Raw genomic sequence first — 25,706 nt, 5'->3', positions numbered from 1 at the left:
AGGGGTGCATCCTTTCCAGAGAACAAATAATTCTGTATAAATCCTCAATGTGTGTAATTTACCAATTATAATGGTTAACTTGACACCCACTGACACTGTTGTGCCAATCTTGGCAGAGGCAGCTGCCCCGGAACAAGGGTGACTCCTGGGCTGGGCTCCTCCTGGCTGGGCACTTGCTGCCTACGTCTTGCCCTGCTGCCTTTACTTTAATCCATGTACAATGCGCACCAGGGAGCCGGAGGCTTAATGGCGCAGACAGAAAACATCACACAATAAACACACAAGTGACATTCAGAAACCATTTAGAGCACTTTTCTGAAATCCATTCTTCCTATTGCTACTTACAATCATACCATCTTTTAAGTAGAGCAGAGCTAACTGTTGGCGAGTCTTCCATTAATCGAGAATGCTCTCATGACATGAACGCAGTATTTCAGCTGCAATATGTTTAATAAGTCAAAACCAGTACTTCGCTGGAATTCTATTTTACATTTTATGGGACGGGTATTAACATTTTTTAAAGATGGGATAAGCATAACTACTATACTTTTGATGAGACAACACTGTACCGGATGCCCTGAGAGCGTCACTGGGGGAAAGGTTTGTGGCTGTCAAGAGACCCCACCCCACCCCACTGGACACAATGATGCAGAGGTACTCACCTGGCAGGGGCAGGAGCAGTGCCTCGTGCCTGTTGTCCCAGGCATGTCTGTTCTTCCACATTCAGGGGCTGCTGCTCTTTGCACCATTCTAGTTGCATCCAATAGCCATGGCCAGAGGAGTATCCAGCATTGGAGGGGTGCAAACCCAAAATAAGCTACTTTCCCCCCACCCCCAAATACACATTGGAAAATGAATGCTGAACTGACACACAATTGTTCCTGCCCCCCATATGATGACTCTGTACACTCTCCCTGCAACATTCAGACAAGAATGGGACATGGAGCATACAGAAACACTGCTGTCCCGGACAGGATGCCCAGAATAAAAGTCATGCCACAGTAAGAAAGACCTACACTTGCTGGCCCGGGCTGGACTGAAAATGTGTGAGGGCCCATTTCAACATGATTATAGGGGGCCCCCTGCTTAGAGAGAAAACAATCTGAGGCACCCGTGGGTGTGCATACATTACAATGGCGACAAAGGAAAGGTTAACAATTATCAACAAGACAGCCAGCCAGCAGGGAGCTTAAACACTGAAAGCCCACAGAAGAGCACTAAACCCTTCTTTTCAGCAAGTGGCTGATGAGGAGAATCAGGTGCTATAGGCAATGAGGTGATAACACTTCTGTATATCCCGTGGGAAGAAAAAAGAAAAAATACAGCTTGTAATGTGAGTGCTTCAAAGCGCACATTTTAAGCCTGCAGAAGGGGGTATAGAGAAATTAATATATTGCTGTGTTACAAGACTGCCGATTGGCAACATGTGGGCAGTTGCTGAGGGCCCCCTATGAGGCTTGCGGTCTCTTTCATTTAAAAAGGTTAAAAGGCCCTGGCACGGTTCCTGGGCTGTCCCCCAAAAACAATCAAGCCAAGTAGTACAACAAATCATACTTGGCTAGATTGGAATTTGGGGGAAGTGAGTCTAGCCCTTTCTTATTGTGGCACAACTTTTTTTGTTAGGGGCATGTATAATAAAGCAACAGTTTATCACAGATGCCCAGAAACAAAGGTGACCAGACACTGCTCCTGTGTGCCCCTCCAGCTGCAGCCCTGACTGAGCACGTTCACTAGTCCTACTTCTTTATGAAGTCGGACTAGTGAACACACTCAGGGCTGGAACAGAACGAAGAAGAACACACAGCACTCAGTACATTTGGGCTGGCAGCTGGGCACGGGACCTAGGAAGACAGAGAATCATTGTGCCCAGCAACCATCCCAAATGTCACGGTCTGAGCATTGGAGGTGGGGAGGGCAAATTGTAACTGGCCATGAACGGCACGCCTAGTGTGGGTGCTCCTTGCCTCCCCCAAAAAGCAGTGCTGGTCATTGGGAGGGCTCTTGCCGGATCCGAGGTCCGGCACCAGATGTGTAGCCGGATCTTGGGATCTGGCCAGAGTCACTAGGGCAGTGTTATTCAAACCTTTTTGTGCAGAGCCCCCCCCCCTGAACATTTTGTTGCTGTGCCCCCTAGATGCATATCTGCTCATGTTTTCTATTGAAAGCACACACTGTACTCCCTTTATGAAGGACCCCCCACCTGATATCATTCCGTCCCCCTGGGGAGCGGGTGGGGGATACGCCTTGCACTCTGGGATAGGTCTACTGTATTGAGGGATGAGGGCACAACACTGCCCTTAATGCCCTTGTTCCACATGTCTAGCTATATCTGCATGTCGCAGGATCCGTCCCATCAGAGCCGACTCGCAATTTTAATATGCCTGAGGTCGATAAAGTGGGTTAAACAAGTACCGTGGAGTTGTCCGTGAAAATAGCAGAATCTGCACCCCGGCCCAATCTATCCTTCGTCCAGACGAATAGACTCCACTCCACTATTAATTTAACACATGACACAAATCAGTTCTAGTGCACGCTCTATTAACGAATGATAATAATCAGCCAGTGCAGAAAATGACAACTTTTTATGCCATTTATTCGAATTTATACAACTTTGAAATTAAAACACTGCCTGCAGAGGTATGTGTAAATATAGCTCAATGGGTTGATGCACCGCTGCAGCGATATGTGTATAACTGTCTATTAGACCAATGTGCTGAAGCCCAGTGGTATAGCGCAACTAGTCAATGCTGCTGTAAGTAGCTTTGATGGGAGGCTAAAAGGTCGGAGACTCGTCTTTCTATCAATACGCCTAGCATTGCATGATCTCACAGATTATATTATTACCCGTTGCTGATGGTGAATCTGCGTTCAACAAGGTGCGTTCCTCTGATAGCCCAGTCTCTAGGGAACTGCATGCTCGGGAAGCGGCTGTAAGGGACGAGCCTGCCGGAGAACTCAGGGAGCAGGTCTGTATCCAGGAGTCCTTCGCCAAAGCGCTGGTCGAAGAGGCGGCTGCCGGGGAAGAAGGGTGCAATTGGGAAGTAGGGGCGCCTCATCCAGGGATGGTGAACAGTGTCCATGGGTTTCCTCTAACACTCGCTTTACTGACCCTGTTGCTCCTGACGACCTGCCTTGGGGCCCCAGGGTGTGGTAGGGCCGTCTGGCGCCTGTGAACCAGAGCCAGCCAGCCAGCTGTTCACCCACATCACCTTCCGCACAGGCTTCATGTGGGGGCCGGGCAGCGTGGGGGCGGCGGCACTGCAAGTTGAGGACGGGGGCCCCTGGAGGGGACCGGGACACTCCATCTGGGACGAATTCAGAGAGTGGCACAACAGGCACACACAGACACAACCACCTCATCAAGATAATGGTCGGTAAAGATAAGAGATAGGATATATACATGTGATATTAGAGTTCAGTTACTTACCAACAACATCGTTATGTCAATCTTGGCAATGGCACTGGCAGCTGGCACAAGGATGGCTTCTCTGGGCTCGGGCTCCTCCTAGCTGGCCTGGGCACCTGCCTACATACGTCCTGCCTGGCTGGGCCTCCCTTGATCGCGATTCCTCCAGCAATTTGCACACCAACTGACACAGGGTCACAGCAGGGCAGGCTGCCGAATCAATTAACCCCCTGTGTGACTGTTAGTGCAGCACATGTGCTGAAGGAGGGCACGTGTGGCCAGGCCTGGGGCCTGGCTGGTTGGCGCCTCCCGGGGAAGTGAAAGTAACACTGTTGCTATTGCTGCCCTGAGCTGAGGATGCTTGCTAGCAATCCATTAAAATCAACATGGTGCGGCCTGGCTTTGCAGGAGCAGCGCAAGCACGGAATGGAATGCAGACACTGCTGTCTGCTTGTATGCGCTCTATGCCTAGTCAGACTAGTCTAACATTATTTTTTCACTAACTTAATTTTTGTGTGAGATTTCTCTTGGACTGCTGGTGCGGCCGGCGCCCTCTAGAGGCTCACACATCAGGCAGCCGTCTGCACTGTCTGACCCAAAGACCGGCCCTTCTCTCACCCTACTGCGCTGCCACTTAACTAACTCCACCCGATCCATTGTCATCCATTCTGTGCAACAATACACTGTTATATGATTCATAGAGAAAATGTAGAAATGTCTATTCCAAATATCACGGCTTCTTAGGTATGGCAATAACCATTGCTGATTTCAGGAGTTTGAATGATAGATGTCGGTCAGAGAAATGAATGCCCAAATAAGGATGTAGCGGAACAAAGGGAGTTTGGCAATCTGGAAGCCATTATTTGTATTTTGTATTTTGTTTATTTATAACGCGCAAACCATCAGGCCCGGGGGCATCAGGGCGCAATTTGTACAAAGTTGCAGGAAAAAAATACAGACAATAAAATTACATTACAAAATTTACAGTAACAGCATATTAAACCATCTTTCTAATTACATATATCACAAAGATTACAGAGCCACTAGGAATAAACAGAGGATATACCCTAGGGAGTACACTAACAGTACAGCGGTAGCAGGCCAGAAATAGTATCAGAGGAAGCGGACCAAAGTATGTGAGGCAGACGCCAAGCATGTCTTATTGCTGATCAAAGAGCCAAGATTTGGTTTTGGTCTTAAAGGTGTTGAAAGAATCTTCAGCTCTGATAGTGGCAGGGAGGCTGTTCCATAGTTTAGAGGCTAGGCCAGGGAAGCTGGTGCCCCCCGCTTTTTGAAGCTTAAACCTGGGGATCGATAGACAATGACTCTGGGCAGTTCTTAGTGGTCGGGCGGTAGAGTGGCGAGATAACCGACTACAGAGATAGATCGGGGCTTTGTTGGCCAGGCATTTGTGCGTTAGGGCAAGTGTTTTTAAGGAGATTCTCTGTTTGACAGGTAACCACTTTAAGTTGGTTCTGGCTTCTGAAATGTGGTGGTTGCGGGGGATGTTCAAGGCCACTCGAATGGCATTATTCTGGGTGGTTTGGAGTTTGCTCAAGTTCTGTTGGCTACCTGGCACTTTTATGTTGATACATATTGTGTCAGTATCATCCCCATCTCTCACCCCCAGTGTCTTCCTCCAATGCCTGTTCAATGCACCTGCCACGAGATTGGCCTCTCAGGAATAGGTGCCATACATGCTCTTCCACAGAGTTTCTTTGAAATATTCCCTTGATACAAATAAATACAAATCACAAAATATGATTTCTTATTTATTGCAAATCTGCAATAACAAGCAGTGGAAATGCCAGTATGCCTGTCTTGCAACTTTATCGAAAATGTATTTATTGTCCTGCGACCTGCAGAGACTTTACAAATAAACCTTAAGCTCTACATATACAAAGCCAAACAGACTGGTTTTGCCGATGCTTTTTAGATGTATGCATCCAGTAGCTGGGGAATTCAAGTAGATATACCATGGTCTATTATAATATTTTAGGATCATACCCAGTATTTCCTTGTTTCATAAGTATTTGTATACATCAATAATTATATTTAACCTTGAAAACCTTTATTAAAATGTTAATGTTAAATGTTAAAGGTATTTGTACCGTGCACCGTCACCAACGCAGTTGGTCCCCAGGCGCTCTGGTGGATCTGTAAACGATAAGGTGGGATGGGTTAGTAGGTGAAGCAGGAGTAGGATAGTGAGAGGAGTGGTGTTCTGTTGGCAGCTTCAACTCGGTATACGATGTCAGTCCTCGTGTGCTGTTGGTGTTGTTTATGTGTTGTTGCGGTGTTGTGAAGTGCGTGCGGGTTGTTGTGCGAGAGATGGTTGTGTGAGATTTTTGAGTGAGATAAGTCTGCAGAAATGCTGAGTTTTTTGTTAGTCGGTTTGTATGAAGGTTAAGAGAAGTTCACAAATCTGTCTGAGTGTGGCACTCGCCAATCCTCCCAATTTCATCGGGTTGTGCAAAAGGGCTACGCCTGGCAGGGTTTGGTTTATGTGGGGCGCTCCCTGTGCTGTTCTAACACGCTTTGTAGATGTTATGATTGTTCCTGGCCGTTCTATTCTAGCCAGCTCTGTAGGTGTTCTAATGCTGATGGATTCCTTAATCTGGGTTGGCTGCCTATTCTTCTCCTTCGGTGCTAGGGCTGGTGTAGTGGACTCCTCTCAAACTTTCTATCTAAATGTGTCTACCGGTTTCCATATGGTCCGTCCGAGGGGAGTGGGTGAGACATTTAGTGCTTTCGTCTGGGTCTGAGTATGTGATCAGTCTCTGGAGGTCTCCTTTTGTGGCTATTTCCCATGATATTGTATGGTCTGTCATGTGGTCGGTTCTTTGAGTTCAGTGTTTGTCCATTTGAGAGTGGCCGAGGTTGGTGTTATTTTCGTTGTAGTTTTAGTGGGGTGGCCATTCTAGTGCGTTGCTGTTGTTGTTACGCTGTGAAGAGCCATGATTTGAGGAGTTTCCTGAATGCTAGGTGGTTTGTTGTGTTCCGTATATTCTTAGGTAGGTCATTCCAGGTTTTCGGTGCCTGGTGAGAGAAAGAGGATCGCCGAGTTTTCTTCTGTTGTAGGGTTTTGGTTCCAGGCGGATGTCGGTGCTTGATCTCAGTGTTCTTGTCGGTTGATGTAGGCGTAGTTTATATATATATATATAAAAATAAAGAGAGTGTGAGCCGTTCCTCAAATCCAGCCAATATGTTTTGCTGTCATATAATATGGGTTTCTTCTGTGACAATAGGGGCGATCGACTTCGGGACTCGAAAGGACTTCACTACTTTACACGCTGCAGCACCCTGCTTGCCGGGCATTCTTCCAAGCCATTTCCCTTCTAGCCAAATTGATCTCTCTTGAGAAGTGGGAAACTGCATTGTTGGGTAAATACAGCACCTTTATTTGTCTTTCAAATGTCTGTGATATTACCATTGCTCTGGCTCCTACTATAGGTGAATGACATCAGTAAACTACTTTAACCTTTTAGTATTCCATAAGATATAATACGGGATGTGGCTAATTTTGGTTTTCTCTGCTTGTTGCTCTTTGCTTAAAAGTAAAGAGCACAAACTTTTACGAGCGCTACAAAATATTCCAGAATTATTCAAACGTTGTGGAAATATGATACTGCAGTCCTGTCTGAGCAAATTAATGTTGTTTGTAACATCAAACATTCTTTATTTCACAATAAATGTTGCTGAAACATTGTTACTAAAATTGTGCTTCCACTTGTACAATGGAAACCAAATTGATGTTTAGAAAACGAACGGCAGCCTAATTATCACTCTGTCATCATTCTAGCATTTATTTCAAATATTCCCAACATTGATGGTTACAGCATGTATTCAAATGTTCTGTAAATCGCAAGCATATGAATTCATTCAATGTTTGGTAAATCATTGTTGATAAACATCTTCATATGTTTTTTTTATTTCTCAAAAACCCTATATCCAAGGAAACTACCTTAGCTCGCTCCTCTGATACTCTTTCTCCAAGAGAAAAACGTACTTTTTGTCGTCTTGTTTACATCTTGCCTATGTGTGGTGTATACTGTTCCACAACCAATAGCTGTCATTGCAGAATTGAAATTAAACATGTGTGTGTGACAAAAACATAACATAAGGTCTTTTCTGATCAATATCGGCACTCCAATTTTACGGTGTATCGATCTCACAGTTTACCAAACATTTGTGTTGTTCATAAGGTATGTTCTGGCCAATATCGCTTCTCCAGTTTTACACTGTTAGTAGTTATATGAATTCAAAGCTTTTGAGTACTGTGCAATGTCTCGTGGCGCGGTGGCCATGTGCGTAATGGCGATCTTGTTACTAATTTATATCTTATTTCTAATTTAGAGCTTAGAGATATTTAATGGTACAGCAGAAACACCTGTTATTGTAGCTTTACATCTGCAAACAACAAATGCAATCACCCAATCGGAGTGACGCTCAGTAAGGCCCAGAGCATTCATGATATGTTGCTATTGACGAAAGATGTCCCCAAAGATTTCTTTATCGACATCTAAAGCCGAGGTTCTGATTGTCTGTCGATTGTTTCGGGACAAATAGGTTTTCTCAACATAAGAAATCTGTGTTGACCAATTTTATTTTTTATTTATTATTATTATTATTATTATTATTATTATTATTATTATTATTATTATTATTATTATTACTAACATTTTGTATAGAAACATGTGTTAGGAGACTGGGTTATGGTCTTGGTTGGGGTTAGGTAAGGACAGTTTGCAAAGGATACAGGGAAAATGGAGCAGATTGATTGAGCTATAAGGGATTACCTTAAAAAAGGGATAACGAGAATTTTCGAAAACTGGCATAGAACCCCAAATTCCACCGAAAGAAAGGGTTGCCAAGATGGCATTCCGCCATTTGCTCTGCACTTGCCAACAGGATTACCTTCACCAACAGATAGCAGGAGGCGATATCAGCATAACTTTTTTTAAATGAAAAGCACACATTTAGCATGTGTTACCTGCGACCACTGATATGCTGAAAGCCTAATAACTGAAATAAAATACCTTTAGGTGAATCCAGTCGAATGACATTTCTAGGAGCACCGAGTGACAAGCAGTGTAATACTAGGAACATGCAACACAATACTGTGGCTGTCAGCTGTGTGTTAGGTGAAAGGAACTTGGGGTTGTCACTGCACAAGAAATATGGCGCGGTGTAGGTTTCACCCATCCACAAGTGGGCCTGAGTCACAAAGCGTTTTTCCGTGGGATTTTCTCTTTGTGATTATGGCCCATGTTTGAAGTCTCTCGCTCCTCTGTTCGAAGTGACATAAAAAGAGCACCAAAGCGCAACACTTTAAAATCATGGCGCAAGCGACACGCAGAAAAAACATGCAGAAAATGTAAAACTATGTTAGTAGAGCCACAATGCAATTATTAGGAAAAGTGGGTCAAAATTAGAGCGATAAAAATGTGTAGTGGTGTAAATTCTTCACTTGGCTTGGTTGTTTATACAAGTGGCGTGTGTGCTTTGCGGGTTTTAGGTTACCCTGCGTTCCATAATTAAATACCCCTGCATTTTTCAATTTAGCACTCAGTGATAAAACTTTACAGCCAGGCCTTCTTCGTTTCCTCTTTGCCCTTTTCTGTGGTGTTGTTTCACTAGATTTACAGCCAGGGTGCGCTCGACTGTGCTGCTTTGATCCGTGTATTCTTCAATAAATGTGCACATTGCCTGCCTCGGCCTTTTTCCCTGGTTTAACTCATGAAACGCTATACACTGCTACTCCACAAGAAATGTTCTTCCAATTTCGAGAGAAGTTATTTGTTGGAACAAGAGACAAAACTACAAATTGCCCAAAAATGGCCTTTTGAACACACGATTGGGAAGAAAGCAATGTCAAACTGAGCAGCGACCAACATGCCTGCACATTCTGAACTCATAAAGACAACTCGCTATTTTTTCCTATGTACACTTCATCTGAAAAAAAGTTGGGGAAAAAACTGTATGATGAAATCACAATTGCAGCAGTTAATTCGTTTGAAACTGATCAATGCTAATGACCGGCCAGATGCCACCTCCCAGCGAACCAGTCGCTAAAGATAGTGTCGATCCACAGGAGGGCCCACAGACAGCAGACATCGAATTCCAAAAGCAACTGAACATGTGAACTTGCATCCCAATGATGCTGTAGGAATCCCAAGACTAACTCACAACTTAAACACGTTGGGCCTCATTACAAGGCTGGAGACTGCCGAATGAACGGTGCCGGTAAGGGACCAGCACCATTCATTCCGGGCCACCACATTACGAGGACTCCTAGGGACCCGCTAGGAGACCAGGATGCTTACAACGGGTCAGTCATTAACGGGTCCGTTGTTAGCATGCTCCCCATTTCCATTGAGCTCTATGGGGGCTCAAATGGGAATGGGGACGTACCGGGTCTGGGTCCTGTGAAAGGGAACTACTGGGCCCTCCAACGTCGGAATGGCCCGGTAAGTCCCCTTTTGCAGGACCCAGACCCGGGTTTGGGGGTAGCCATGCCGCTAAAAACGGCATGGCTACCTCCAAACTCGTAATGAGGCCCATTGCCTGCTTCCAAACCATGCCCCTTTTCAGCCACTTGCACTCCTCTTTGTCTAACATCTGTATGCATACTCTGCGCGGAGCACTAACAATCACTTTTCCTATTGTGGTTCAAAAGCACAACCAAAAGATCAGAAGGTCTTCAGCATTACACTATTGGTAAATAGCTTTCATCAAATAGCCAAGGATCAGTTCTTTTCATCAGCTCACACTGATCTAGCATGCTGGATATATGACGCTTTGCTGATGGACAGGGCTGAGCTGGGAACCAAAAGAGGCCCTGGAAATAGTGTTCAAAGTGGCCCCATTTTACACATTTTCAGCCAACCAAACCCCTGCCCCATAAGAAAATTTGGAAATAAAATAGGTGACCACACAAAAGAGGCCTGTGATGCAGAGGCCCATTGGGAAATCCCCACCGGGAAATCCCTTGTAGACCAGACACGATGAAATGGAAACATGATGATGAGATGGAAACAAGATGTGAACTATAAGCCATATACAATAGAAATAAAATGATTTTTTTTCTAAAACCAACATTTGTTACCCAACACCTCTTCCCCAAAATGGTCTTCCTCGCTACTTCATGAGAAGCTGCAGGCAGAGTTCCAATGACTTATGCTTAAATTATAGCTCCACCAGACACATATCGCACATGAAAAACGGGCAGTATTGCGTACAATCATTTGATACCCGGCGGGACCGAGACTTACCATACATTTGTTGGGTTTTTCTCCAGAGTGGACCCGCATGTGAATCAACAGTTTGTAGCGGGCGTTGAAAGGTTTGTAGCGGCGGACGCAACCTGCCCAGAAGCAGGTGAAGTCCTCCCCTTTGCGCTGATCGATGTGCGTCTTCTCAATATGCCGAACCAGTTCGTCCTGTTGGTCGTAACCAGCGTTGCAGTCTATCCAACGACACACCTGCTTCCCGAGGCAGAGCTCCAACTCGTCCGCGTCGTGGTGTTGGAGGGACTTTGGAGACATGGGGTTGTGCAAACGAGGCAGGGCGCCCTGAGGGTGGCCTAAGTGCTGGTGCAGGTGGTAAGGGGGTGGTAGTGCCGAGTTATGCTGAAAGAGGTCTGTGTCTGAGGCAAAGTCATCTATGGGCTCTTGTTTTAGGAAGCTCGGTTTCTGCCTGCTGTCCGACGCGCCCTGTTGAGAGATCGCGCCATTCATCATAAGACTAAGGCTTGCATTTCCCTCTCCGTCCTGCATTTGTAGCTGTTCGCAGTCTCTCCTGGCGCGTTCACCGGAGGCGGGCACCAGGCACGCTGTAGGGGAGGGTAGATTGCACAGGTTGGCTGGCTGCGGGCGAGAGGATTTCAGTGTGCCATTGTTACTGATCCCCCCAGGATGAGAGGGAACACCATCTGAATTAGTCCGCAGGCCATTCATGCAAGTGACCAGGGAGGCCTGCGACGTCCGAATGATTGCTGTGATATCAAGGCCTTTGGCTGACGACGGTGCCCCAGAGAGGCACCTCTTCCTCAGGTTGCTTGCCTGCAGCCTGGCTGAATGATGAGGGCTGCCAAGTGACAATGGGCCCGGGGAGGAGCTATGGTCATTGTTGAACAGGTACGATGAAAGCGAATTTGTAAAGTTATTCATAGCGTCTGTTTCGGGGTGGAGGCCGCTCGATGCGTGCAGCTCCGTCCCCTCAGCAATCCTTCTGTCGGCGGACAGCTCGGACAGAGCTTTGTAGTCGTGTGGGGTCTCTTGCTTGATGTGCTGGGGCGGATGGGTTCCGTTCATGTACGAGGAGGCGCACATTGAATCCTGAAACCTGGCAGACCTGTAAGGCAGTTTTGGAAACACATGTTATCATCTCATAGTTTAGATGGAATCTATTTTCAGCACAATTGACAATTTTTCGCAATCAATGCAAGGAGAATACTTCAATTTTCATATGATTAGATCATTTGACAAATGATGAAAACAGCTTTGCAAATAGTACAAAAAATCGGGCATGAACATGGCCCTGGCTTAGAATATTTTGAACATTTAATGGCAAAAAGAGAGAATGAATGCAAACAAATGTTTTTGAACATCCGTGGAGTGCATATGGTGAGCTTCGCACAAAGTCAAATTACTGAAATTGACACCTGAAAACATAACATCCTGCAATACAAATTACAAAAACATTGATGATGAAAAGAACAAAAATGTAAATAACAATGTCGCATAGATAATGGAACACTTAAAACTTCTGTATAACCTTTACACGTGTATTTAGCTTGTTCAGGAGCAGCAGAAAAAATCTTCATGAACTCGTTTGGCAATCGCGACGAGTAAAGAGAAGCAGTGAGAGCTTACTTTCCTTATGTGGCATCTTCAACCATGACTGCGACTTTTGACCGCGAATCTTTCAAAAACACCTTTCCGGCCTGACGTTAGAAAATTTGAATGTAATGATGAGAGTTGAAGAAGTGGGGTGTGGGGCAGAATGGGCAAACACGATTTCCCCAATTGTGCAAATGCGCACAGTTGCGTAAACCAAAAAAGCAAAAATGCAGTGTAACATTTGTTTGTTTTCAATGTTTTAAATGTTGCCAAAAAAATGTCCTTCTATGCGTGATCAACATGATTACAATGTATTTTCAATGTAAAACTTTCGAAGTGAAAGCGTGCTATTTGTGCATCTTTGCACTCATTTTCCCAAATGATTACCTAAAATCTTGAACTCTGATATAATTCAGAATGAATACACACTTTTATTTCCTACAAAACCCTTGGTGCTTTTCTGGGGAATTAGCTGTACAGGGCATTCTAGCACTCTCACTAATTCTCTCTCTCTCTCTCTCTCTCTCTCTCTCTCTCTCTCTCTTTCTCTCTCTCTCCTCCTTTCCCCCTCATTTTCATTTCCATTTATATTGCACTTTTGCTAAAGCGCTGAACAATGTAAATAGGGGTACAATCAAGCGAACATGATAATCAATAACAGTTCATGAGAAGTAACTGAATGGGTCTTGAGAGATGATCAAAAAGAGGATACAGAAGGGGTGGAGCGGACAGAAAGAGGCAAATCATTCCAAACCTTAGGGGCCAGAAGGGAACAGGTGCGAAAGCGAGAAATTGTACTTCTGAGAACGTAATGAATGGGTACGGGTATAGAAAGAGACCAGAGACAACGGGCCTCATTATAAGGTTTGCCCTGACGGAACGAAGGGGGCTGGTACAGGACCAGTCCCCTTCATTCCGTCAGGGCTGATTACAGGGTTCCCATCGCGGGACCCGGATCGCACGCCTGGTTAAACCAGGCGTGCTTTCCGGGTCCCGCGAGGGGAAGAAGGAGGCATAATGTGCCCGTTGCTACCTCCATCCCCATTCCCATTGAACCCTACGGGGGCTCAAATGGGAATGGGGAATGGTTCCTGCAAGGAGGACTTACCGGGTCCTCCTATGTCAGAGTAACCCGGTAAGTCCCCATTGCAGGAACCAGGTAAAGGAGGCCTGTTCCTTTAATAGCTCCATGGCTGCCTCCAAACTCGTAACGAGGCCCAATAAGTATTGGGGGGACCTGGAACATGAGTGCATTTAAACACAATGCACAGGAGGCGGAACAGCCAACAGAAATCAAAAGTAACCAGGCAATTGAATGACGTGCATTAGAAATGGAGGCGCCAGGAGAGAGTAAGAATTAAGTGGGAATAGAAGCATTGAAGATGGAGCGAAGAGGGACAGACTGTAGTAGGGATGACCAATTAGCAGGGCCGAGCAAAAGAAAAGTCTCGAAAAAACAAGGGGAGATTAGCAATTTAGTGGCGTGCAATCATAATAGCGGGCGCACCCTGCAAATATTGAAAAGCTGGAAGCGAGAGACCCAAGCTATATGAGAAATGCGAGAGAAGAAAAAGTGAGGAATTGAAAGTAAAGCCAAGATTACGGGCCGTAGTAGAGAACAAAATGGTGGAGGGAGGAAAATATCAGAAAGAAGGCGGGCTGGAGGAGGGATCGATGAGTTTGGGAAAAATAACATCATGGTTTTTGATGGATTGAGGTGTAGATAAATTGTTAATTTGTTATCAAACTGTTAATAACAAACTGTTCATTTGTCATTGTTAAATGTGCCCTGTTGTTAAAATGTGCAGCGCCTTGGCATAAAGCGCTATATAAACTTAATAAATACAAATACAAATAGATAACGACAATGCATCCAAGCTTGTATAGCCTGGAGGCAAGTGGAAATATGTTTATGAATAGTTTCGAAGAAGGAAGAGAAAGAGAGAAAGAGTTGGGTATGATCGGCAGAGAAATGCTGTGAGAGGCCCAAAGGTATTAATGATACCTTTCCGAGGAGCAGAATAAAGGCAAAAAAGAAGTAACCCAAGTGCAGATCTTTGGGGGATACCAAAGTGAAGAGAAGCAGGAGTAGAAGTGTTGCCAGCACAAAAGATAGAAGTGGAATGATCAGAGTGATACAAATGTAGCGAAGTTAGAACAGAGCCAGAGATCCCAAAAGAAGAAAGCGAGGAAAGAAGAAAGGGGTGATCCTAGGGTCAAAAGTAGCAGATACACCTAGAAGAAGAAGAATAGACGAGAGTTTGGAATGTCGGGCTAAGAGTGGAGAGGCCGAAATCCTGATTGAAGAGGAGAAAGTAAAGAGTTGTGATCTAAGTTGAGATCTGGGAATAGACAGTCTGTTCCAGAATTTTCGACAGGTAAGAAAGAAGAGAAATAGGTTGGTAATTAGCGGGTAAAGAGACGTTGAGGGTGGATTTCTTCAGGTTACTGAGGCTGACTGCATGCTTGTAAGAGGAAGGACAAACAGCCGTAGTAAGCGAGAAATGAAACAGAACAGTAAGATATAGAAGAAGAAGAAGGTAAACCTTAGTAATAGCAGAAGAGGGAATATGATCAGAGGAGGTGGTAGAAGTGCTAGCTCTGCTGATCAAATTTGCAGTATCTGAGTCTAAGATGGGGAACACGAGTATGATATGATAGGTTATTTATAACGTGCTTAATACCCAGAGGTTTCTAAGCGCGGACCCGGGGATCAAACCTGTGTTGCTCTGTGTCGTCTTGCTTCCAAGGCGAGCACGTTGCCACTGAGCTATCCTCCCGAGTAGGGAGTAAGAGAGGAGAAGGAGGGTGAATAGAGGAACTGTGAAGAAGAATGAAGTGAGGCACAAAGATAAAGAATATTGTCATGGATAAAGGTAGCACAATCGCTAGGGAACAGGGGAGAATCACAGGAGGAGACAGCGAGGATGAGGAGAGAGGACGAGATTAGAAACGTAAAGTTTTTTAGCAGCATGTGATGCTGAATGATAAGAGGAATGCAGTAGAGGCAGTGACTGGAGATCAGATGCTGATTGATCTTTTTTTCCATTTTCGCTCATATTGACAGGGGGCAGAGGGGAGGAGGCGGAGGTCAGAAGATATCCAAGGCTGCGCGGGGTTACGAGCAGGTTTGAAGGGCCAAGCTTGGTGGAAGCAATCAAGAGAAGGGCTTTTCCCACTTTTCCTTTGCTCCCTTTCCCAATCTCTGTCTCTCTCACTCTATGTCTCTCTATATAGGGATGAGAGCTAATTAATCAGGTGCATATTTGCTAGAGCCACCCCAGCGGTTGCTGACAGAAAAAAACGATATCGTATAGGGACGCATTATTTCGCCAAAAGCAATTATTAAAGCTGGGAAATATTTGATTGTACTAACATTGAAAACTGGCTCTTTTTAAAAAGTTGCAATATTTATTTCTAATAATCGCTTCCGGTAAATAATGAAGTCATAATAAGAAAGCTACACTTGTCTTTGTCTTAGACAGCAAAGCACCTAATCAAAACTTAGAATTATCATATCAATGATTTTCAGAGAGAAGGTTTTCATTCCAAGATGGATCTGATGTCCAGGCTGTTCTGGAAGATTGGCGAGGAGGCTTTCCTGAGGGATGGCATTGGTATGTTTGCTTCATTATGAATAGGTTTGCTGCAGGGGAGATGGAGCAGATGGAAGGTAGAGACCGGTGAGGTTGAAGCGGGGGAGAGAGTGCGAGCATCCAACAGCTAGCTCGGAGCGCAGCTGGTAAAGGCTGATCGCGGAAACTTGATTGTTTGCTTGGACCTGCACAGGTGCTAATACACCTTTATATGTTGGCGTCCAATGACGCATCAGTCTTGCGGGTAAAATAGCACAAGACAACCACTTTCATTAGAAATCTTTGTGCAAAGTGCAGTCACGGGTCTGAATTCTGGCAGGGATGACTCAGCCAGTCCTCCTCCTGAGGTTATTAAATTGATTATCATTCTATTAGTGAATAATAGTATAACTGCAGTGCAAGGACTTTGGCATGAAGTGCTACCTATAAACATGATATTATGATAATATTTAGCAAATTCCCAACCATAGGCTGGGAGCTAGACGCTAAAGCTACCAAGTGGAGACCAAATACCTAGGGTGTTAATATTTGTCTTTGACTGACAGCGTTACAGGTTTCAAATTCAGGTGAGAAATGTTCTTTGCTGCATAAACATAGAGGTATTTCTTCTTGTAGGTGCAAAGCAAATCTGTTTAGCTGGAACACCTGTGTGTGTATATATATGCCAGGCACTAATCACAATGGAATTGGCCTCATTGCGACTGTGGCAGCCACTGTATGAACGGTGCCGGTAAGGGACCGGCAACGTTCATACCGGGCTGCCACATTACGAGTTCTGCAGCGGGTCCCACTCTGTACGCCTGGACAGACCAGACGTGCAGAGCGGCACCCGCTAGCAGAACAGGATGCTAACAACGGACCCATCAGTAACGGGTCCTTTGTTAACATCCTCCCCATTCCCATTGAGCTGCTGCTTTCCCTACTCCCCGATCACCCAAGGAACAATGAGAAGTTTGGGGGGTGAAACCCTGCGAATATAAAAAAAGAAAGAAAAAAAACCATTGTAAAACTCTGAAGAGAAAAAGACCTTCACAATGCTGGTGTTAAGATCAACAGAAAATCGGTCGTTGTAAATCAGTCTTTTTCTCTTGAGAGCATTAAAATGTGGTCTTTTCACATAGGATGGTTGAAAGCTACCCATCTATAATGTTATGTTGCCTATGGCACAAGCAAAGGGGGGTGAGTGGTCTGTATGCAACATAATACCACATTATTTTGAAAAGGAACACAGCCAAAAAGGTGCTGTACCCCCCTGCCCTGATGTCTCTGCAGATTTATTCTATTTTATTCAATAATGAACTCAGGGGCCTCGGAACACCTTACAAGGCTCAAAGTTTGAAAAGGTGGGAGGTGAAACAGAAGTTACAACATTTTTTCAGGATATGATAGAAAGATTAGGCCAGTGGTAGCAGGGGAGAGGAAGAGCTGGGGTTCTGTGCGGCGAAACTGGTATGTTTTGAAGCTCTTTCTGAAATTGGTGATGGATTGTGCAGTCGGATGTGAAGAGGAGGGGTTTTGCATGCCTTGGGTGCCCAGTGGGTAAATGCTTACTTTACTTTTGGGTGCATGTTATTTGCAGAGTGAAATGTGCCTGAGTTGCTGGACTGCTTGTCTGGTATTTGTGTGGGGGATGGGTTTGAGATTGTCATGAAGTTAAGATGGGGTGTTGTGAGGCATGACTTTGAATGCAATGCAGAGTCCTTTGAAGGCAATAATTGAATGAATAAAGAATTCCATAATCCTCGGCTATGATACTGCTGTAGAAGGGACCAGCGTTTGGAAAGGGTTGAAGCAATCATCATCTATGGAAGGCATGCACAACGATCTAACGATTTTAAAAGACGGAGCACCCAGTAGGTCCGCATTGGCTTCCTATTCAAACTCACTGTGCAACCCACCGCGCCTGCTTTCATTCCTCAGCTCTACTTGATGTCATTTGTATTAATCATGTAAACACTGGCCTTAGGCTCGCATGTCAGAAGCATGTATGTTCTGCCCTTTGCATCAGGTTTCTCTTCCCACCCTTGCTCCTTCTTCATCCGATATAATGCATTCAATGTATCAATGCTTTTGAGTTTTGTCTATTAGGTGCTATTGTGTTTTGCTTTTTAGACAACCACTGGCTGCCCATGGCCATGATAATCCCTCCAGCCATGCCACCTACCACCTGCCCCTCCCTTCCCAAAACACAGCCTCTTTGGATCTTTTTCAGCTAGCTCTATCACACAGTAACATAACCGTTTATGCTGTATGAGGCCTGTCTGTGTTATTTCCAAACAGACATCTGTGAGTTATTAACTTGATTTCTTCTGTAAATGAACTTCTGGTGTAATATAATGTCTTAACAAAGTGTGCCTTCAGACACTTGATTCATACAAAATATGTTTTTTTCTCACATATGTTCCTTGCACTGATGTCCTGTTAAAAACAACAGTTATGGATTGAGTGTTAGGGAGTTTCCATTCACTGACATTATATGCCCATGTACTCAACAATTGCCCAGCTGTTGCCATATTTTGTGCAGGAAGTACCATTATGAAAGTCCCCGGCAAATGCCATGCACACACAAAAGCCAAAACGGTTGAGTTTGCCAAAGCTTGTTGTCAAGGAACCTATGTCTCCCTTGTTCTACAGACAAGTGACAGGCATGTGGCAGATCACCCATATCGACAGTGAGTAGAATGTCAACTCTGCCATGTGGCAATTATGCGCAGGTCTATCTACTAGCATCTCTCTTATGTTGCATCTGACTGATCAGTCATGGAGCAGGTGTGATGAGAACGTGTGCTTCATGTTTCATGTGACTGATCGATCATAGAGCACTAGAAGTGCACACCTTTGTGTTGTGGCACCTTACCGCTCCGAGTGTTGATGCTCAGTCAAGGCGGATTCCGAAATCAAGGGCGTCGCTATTTACCGCCTGGGAAGAGACTGCACAGTTTTCCAGCCTGAGGACGGACTAGGTCCGAAACGCATTGGCCAGATGGAACCTTTGCATGAACACTGCCTCATCTAAGGAGTGAAACGGACTGTGTTTAAAGCAGTGCTCTTCTGATATGATTTCATGTCATTGAGAAGAAGGATACATGGATGTAAGACTAATGTGAAATGGTCATTTTCAGCTTGTTTAGGGCAAAGCGAGAGCACATGGTTTTCCAGGGGCCAATTTGGAAAGTGGTTTTGTGGCATGTGGCAGTTCGGCCATGATGGTGATTTTCAGCTCGTTTAGGGCAAAGCGAGACCACATGGTTTTCCAGGAGTAACTTTGGAATGTGGTTTTGTTACATGTGGCAGTTCGGCCATGATGGTGATTTTTAGCTTGTTTAGGGCAAAGCGAGACCACATGGTTTTCCAGGAGTAACTATGGAATGTGGTTTTGTTACATGTGGCAGTTCAGCCATGATGGTGATTTTCAGCTCGTTTAGGGCAAAGCGAGAGCACATGGTTTTCCAGGGGCCAATTTGGAAAGTGGTTTTGTGGCATGTGGCAGTTCGGCCATGATGGTGATTTTCAGCTCGTTTAGGGCAAAGCGAGACCACATGGTTTTCCAGGAGTAACTATGGAATGTGGTTTTGTTACATGTGGCAGTTCAGCCATGATGGTGATTTTCAGCTCGTTTAGGGCAAAGCGAGAGCACATGGTTTTCCAGGGGCCAATTTGGAAAGTGGTTTTGTGGCATGTGGCAGTTCGGCCATGATGGTGATTTTCAGCTCGTTTAGGGCAAAGCGAGACCACATGGTTTTCCAGGAGTAACTTTGGAATGTGGTTTTGTTACATGTGGCAGTTAGGCCATGATGGTGATTTTTAGCTTGTTTAGGGCAAAGCGAGACCACATGGTTTTCCAGGAGTAACTATGGAATGTGGTTTTGTTACATGTGGCAGTTCAGCCATGATGGTGATTTTCAGCTCGTTTAGGGCAAAGCGAGAGCACATGGTTTTCCAGGGGCCACTTTGGAATGTGGTTTTGAGGCATGTGGCAGTTCGGCCAAGATGGTGATTTTCTGCTCGTTTAGGGCAAAGCGAGAGCACATGGTTTTCCAGGGGCCACTTCGGAATATGGTTTTGCCGCATGTGGTAGTTCGGCCATGATGGTGCAGCTTAGGATCAAATCTGTGTTCTGTTGAGTTCTGCTCTCACCGATGCAGAAATACGCAGCATTTTGCACGATTCAATATTCATCCCCTCACTGAACCTGTACAGTGACTTGTCCAAAAATGTATGAGAATGGGTGTGCATGGGCCACCGTAGCCTGTCTTTCCTCGCAAGGCCGAAAAACATCCCACGCTGTTATACGGGGCCTTCCAGGCAATGGATTCAAACGGTTTTGTAATTTTGCATACATGTCATAATATGAACAGAGCAACACCATTTTCACGTTACTTGCTCTCATGTTGAATTAATTAAAATATTATTATTATTTTTATTTATAGATCGTGACATTGGTGTGGAGATAAAATCAAAATGGAAACCTTCAGACATCTGTCCCTATTTATTTTATTTATTTAACATTTATAAAGCGCTCACACAGCCCACAGGCATCGAGGCGCTGTTACAGGAATTGTTTGTTTTTCTTAGTTGCGTACTTGTGTTTGTTTTTTTGTCTTAGTTACGTATTTATAATGCGCTTAAACACCCAGAGCAGACCCGGGGATCCAAGACGCGCACGCTGCCGCTGAGCTATCCTCCTGGGACAGCGGGATGTGTATGGATGCATTTGGATGATGCGGGTGAAACTTTGTGGGATAGACTTATAAGTGGGGGAAAATGTCTCAATGATTCTAAATCTTTGTACGTTTTTGAAAATGATTTTCCCCTCAGTTTTGTAAATATTATCTTAATTGTTTGCTGTAGAAAAATGGGTTTCTTGTGGTGTGTGAGGTGATGAATTATTTTGTCATGGTCATGAGTCTATTGTATTTTATGAATTTACGATGAATGGACTGTGAAAGGTGTTCTTTTATAAACCATTACGCAGTACAAACTCTAAAAAAAAAAGTGTATTCATGATATTGTTCTAGGTCGGGGCACCTTCCCTTTATCTCACTCCCTGGCAGTTGGGCGGGTTTTCTAGCCACCCCTCGTAGGAACAGAATTGTTACATTACTAGCAGGAAGACATCACATATTTGAATTATTTTGAGTTACCCCTAGTGTGCGGCCCACTAATGCTATAAATAGAAAAAGCCAAATCTACTATAGCATGAGGCTCAGGATAGAAAAATAAATCAAATTTTTAGTGCTAGATTTAATATGAGGCCAGCGGTGCTGGAGAGGTGTGTTTTCTATTTCTATCACAGACAGGAAGTAGTAAAAATAGAAAAGAAATATGTCCGGCGCAGTTGTGGCTCATGCTAGAATTCATACTCTGCGCGCCCAGGTAAGCTACGCCGCTAAATCTATTCCATGCCGTGCTTCCATTTTGGATCCTGCTCTCTGCAGGTACCAACGTGGGAGAGAAGAGGGGGGTGAGGGGGAGACCGAGGCAGGGTCTCATAAGGATTAGAAGGGGTAGGCGTCTCTTGCACCCTATAATCTGCGTGGGCTCCTCAATATCACCTTAAGTTTGTGGTGGAGTTTGGCAGATCCAGGGAACCTGCTAAAGATGACAGGGTCACCTTATGTTTGCAGTGGGTGGCTCCGGAGGACTCGTATTGCACTTTCAAGGGTTTCGGCGAGGGGTGACCGGGTTGTATGCATCGAGGAAAGTGAGTGAAATAATAGAGAGAGGACGAAAGAGAGCATTGCGAGCGAGAGTGAGCGGTGAGTGAGAGAGAGAGTGACAGACAAAAAAAAGAAAGGACAGAGAGTGAAATAGAGGGAGAAAGAAACAGAGACAGAGAGACTGAGAAAGAGAGGAAGAGAGACAGACAGACATGGAGACGGAGAGAGGCAGAGAGACAGAGAGACTGAGAGAGAGAGAGAGAGAGAGAGAGAGAGAGAGAGAGAGAGAGAGAGAGAGAGAAGAAGAGAGACAGACAGACATGGAGACAGAGAGAGACAGAGAGATACAGAGACAGAGAGACATAGGGCCTGATTCTCCCTCATGAAGAATGCCAGAGACTAGAAGATCCCGGCGTATCATACGTGAATCTACCTCCCCACTCCCTATCAGTAAGGGCCTGATTCCTGGAATTATTAGTGCGGTGCAAAGTGACTTTGCACTGCCTACAAACACCCTGATTCACAGGGTGGTGAAAAGTGTATTTTTAGGGCTCAAGGTCACTTTGTGCGTGGTGAAAAGTGTATTTTTAAAGTGCAAAGTCACTTTGCACTGCAAAAGTACTCTTTAGTCCATGCTAAATAGGTCTCATCCACGGTGCAAAGAGTATATTTGCAGTGTAAAGTGCCTGTATACTGCAAAAATAGACTTTGCACCACTCTGTGAATCAGGGTGTTTGTTGGCATGGAAAGTTACTTGCACCAGTGCAAAGTCACTTTCCACTGTGCTAAAAATTCCATGACTCAGGCCCATACTGAGTGAGAGTCTGTATGATATACCGGGGACCTTTAGTCTCTGGTATTCTTCATGAGGGAGCTCACTCACAGTAAAACTAGGCAAGGCTCTCAAAGGAGGGTAAAGTTGTCATTATAAATCCAAGCATGGCAAAGGTCTGGTGACATGTGGCAGCAGACGGGGCGGGGCATTGAGCCAAGAAGCGGGTCTCATACAGCTATGAATGCTATATTGCCATGGAGGAAGACCGTACACAATATTTTCTCCATTGGCAGAGTACTAAGCATGCATCACAAGGGCCTCAGGTAGAGATAGGAATAATAAGGCACAGCCTGTGATCCAGGATGCGCTAAAACCACAGAGGGGTATTGTGACTCTGTCGCGCGCTTCATTGTCACAGTGCGTCTCAGGTTCGGTTGTTGTCCGATACAGTCCTCTACGTTGCGATGGCAATCACGCTAAGACCGAAATCGAAGCAGTTCATATTTCTAAGCGCACCCGCACTCTGATCCCAGGTATAAGGACGTCTGTCAGTCCCTCATTATGGATTTTACAAAAAAGGAAAAAAAGATCTAAGCCGAGAACCTTTCCCTTCCTTTGTTCTCCCCCTTCTAATTATCTTTGTTCTATAATTGTCATCAATGACTGAAAGGCAACGCCATGATATTCACAATCGTCGCAGAGGGCATTAAAGGAATTTGATCAAGTGTCCCTCGATGTAGCAGCTGCTTACACTTTCATGCCCTGACCAATAGCACCAGGCCACCACATGGATTCAAAATATTGAACTCGTCTTAAATGTGCCCTGTCTAATAGTTCTGATCTTTTGGAAATCTCTTGGGTGCGTCCTTGACACTACGCATGACAAAACAAGCGTACAGATAAAGTGTTTTATAAGGGCAAAACCCCATCGGAAAACGCTCTGTGAATTAGGTCCAGTGTGTTTCCCTGTGACTAAACGAACAGCAAGTCCGCGAACGTCGACTTTGAGGCTACAGCGTTGAAGCTACGCCCGGTACCGCCACTACGGCTTGCTTTGTCTTTCGGTTTTCCACCCGCTGCCAGATCATTTATCTATTGGGGGGGGGGGGAGTGGCATGATATGAGATGGGCAGGTTTTCATTTGTCTAGGGCGCCAGGTCTCCAAGGTTGCTTGCTTCTTGAAGCGATCTGCTGGAAACCAGGGCAACCGAGGAAATTTGGTCGGGAACAAATAAAGAATGGAATCTTATGTTTTCGTACAATTAATGCGTACCAAATGTTTACATCGGGGTGTGCCTTTAATACATCTGACTGTATATTAATTCCAGAGGCGAACTGCTTACAAGCCTTCTGTGTTTCTGTATCATCCTTGTGTGTACCCCAGGTTTAGGGGTAATGAAATGAAATGAAATGAAATTATATTTTATTTATATCGCGCTATTACACAAGTGTTTCAGTGGTAGCCACAGTGATGCCATCCACAAAAGGACCTTGAGATCCCATGTGTTCTGTTGTTTGTGTCTTGTTGCCACTACTGTTTAGAAGTCCAGTCCCACAGATGTAAGTCAGCTACCTCTCTGCTACTCCATAGGAAAGGACTGGAAACTGCAGTGTTTACAATAGACAGCATTTTAATACATGGCTTTCGTTTTACTATTTTAATGTTGTGTGGTTACTTTTGAAGGGTTGGCTGTGCCTATTGAATTTCTGAGTATAATGGTGCGAATTGTCTGTTCGGGTTTTCCCTTTCCCAACAGAACACATTAAAATTAAAATAAATGAATACATTTTTACTTTCATATTGTTTTTTAAAAAACCGAAATGTGTGTCAGTTGAATATCGCCGATTCCATTGTCGGAGATAAGCAAATGGCTTGAAATGTGGTAGTTATGTTGTAACACAGCCTTAAAAAGCATCCATCACCTTATGTGACTTTTTGGCCACTTTAGGGATTGGAAGACTTAGCACCGGTTCGGTTACTGCGGGAGTCACTCAATAAAACAAAAAAAAAAACACAATTTCAAGCTGTTGTTAACCAAAACAACTTTCTGGTGAAAACAAAGCCAGAATCCCAACTCTGGCTACCCCCCCTCCCACACCCCCTCATAGTCGATGTCAGTGATGTAAGGAACCCCTCTGCAGCCTCTTCGATGATTATAAAAGTATCAGGGTGCAGCTGAGCCTCAGATTGCTCATACTTTATCAAAGCGATTGCTGATATGTGCAATTGCATGTTCTGTCAAACAGCAACTGTCTGAATTCAGGCAGCAAAGTCTAAGGAGGTAGGCATACCAAATCACTACTTTTTTCTAAATACCATTAGTGGGGGGTCTCATCGTTTCACCCTCAGGGCCGTGGTTGCAGTGGCAGATATATTTTAGAACGGGTATTGGCAATGGCAACAGTTTTGGCTTTTGCGTAGGCATGGGATCTGCATTTGCAAGGCACTGCTGTACTGGTACTACGTGGCCATTAATGGTAGCATCTGCAAAATGATGCGAGTAGCTGGGCATATAATAGCAGTGCCTGGTAAATGCATATCTAATCTGACACCTATGCAAAAGACAGAACTGTTGGCTTTGCCAATGCTTGTTTTTAACAGGACTTTAGTAAAGGTCACACATAACATTTAGGTCAAGTGGCGGTAGGCACACTTTCTTAAGGGTTTTTTATTTCACCTATGGCACATTTGCAGCTCCAATAAACCAATGAACTCTTGACTGCTTTGAAATAACACTGACATGCCATTTGAGCACAAAGTTTGATGTTAGTGCTTGAAAAACCTCTCGCAAAGAGATCCCAGGAGTATGTGTTGTGCGCATGGAGGAGCAGGAAGTGGGTTGGAATGGCCATAGGGATTCAGATGGCCATGGAAACTCAATGGGTGGATAAATAGCCAAACAACATGCACAAGCTTTGTGTTCCTCCTCATATCTCATCTCACTCCTAGCTGTACGCCAATGCAATCGTTTATTTGGCTTATAGGTGGCGCTTGCGCAACCTGATGCTAAAACTAAAATTAGCTATAAAGAAAGCTGAAATTTGACTGCTAAAAACAGACATTTAGGTGAAGAGCTTTGGTGCAGCATTCTATAGTTCGACTTCATTGTCCTCATTACCGTTTGGTGTGGCGGTAAAAAGTGGTGGTAGTGGAATTACGGCCCCTTTTACTGCACCACCAAATTCCGTATTTCAAAAGTGAAATTTGGCAAAACTGCCTGGTTTTGTGTGGAGGATATCACTCTTCAGGATCAATGCGTGCGTGTGTGTGGGTGTGCATTTGTCTGTCTTTAGCCGTCCACTTCATTATGGGGCCATGAGGTATTTACAGAGCACAGCATGTGGAAAGTGACTTCTGATTTTGGGGTCGAATTGGACCCGTAAATACCGCCAATTTTTATTTCCACCCAAAAGCAGAAGTTGAAA

General features: G+C 44.7%; 1 protein-coding gene across 3 annotated transcripts in view; it reads right to left on the bottom strand.

The window, feature by feature from the left end:
* The window catches only part of GLIS1 (GLIS family zinc finger 1), a 1,244,663-nt gene that overhangs the window by 749,773 nt on the left and 469,184 nt on the right, over positions 1-25,706 (bottom strand). For all 3 annotated transcript variants that reach the window (XM_069642164.1, XM_069642165.1, XM_069642166.1), the window contains exon 3: positions 10,681-11,761. In XM_069642164.1, coding sequence (XP_069498265.1) covers positions 10,681-11,761 — 1,081 coding nt within the window. The remainder of the gene's footprint in view (positions 1-10,680; positions 11,762-25,706) is intronic.

Source organism: Ambystoma mexicanum, chromosome 1q (assembly GCF_040938575.1).
Source record: "Ambystoma mexicanum isolate Mex_15411 chromosome 1q, UKY_AmexF1_1, whole genome shotgun sequence".
Taxonomy (NCBI): Eukaryota; Metazoa; Chordata; class Amphibia; order Caudata; family Ambystomatidae; genus Ambystoma; species Ambystoma mexicanum.
The sequence above is the reverse complement of the archived record's forward strand: the minus strand, read 5'-3'. Positions and strand labels throughout refer to the sequence as shown.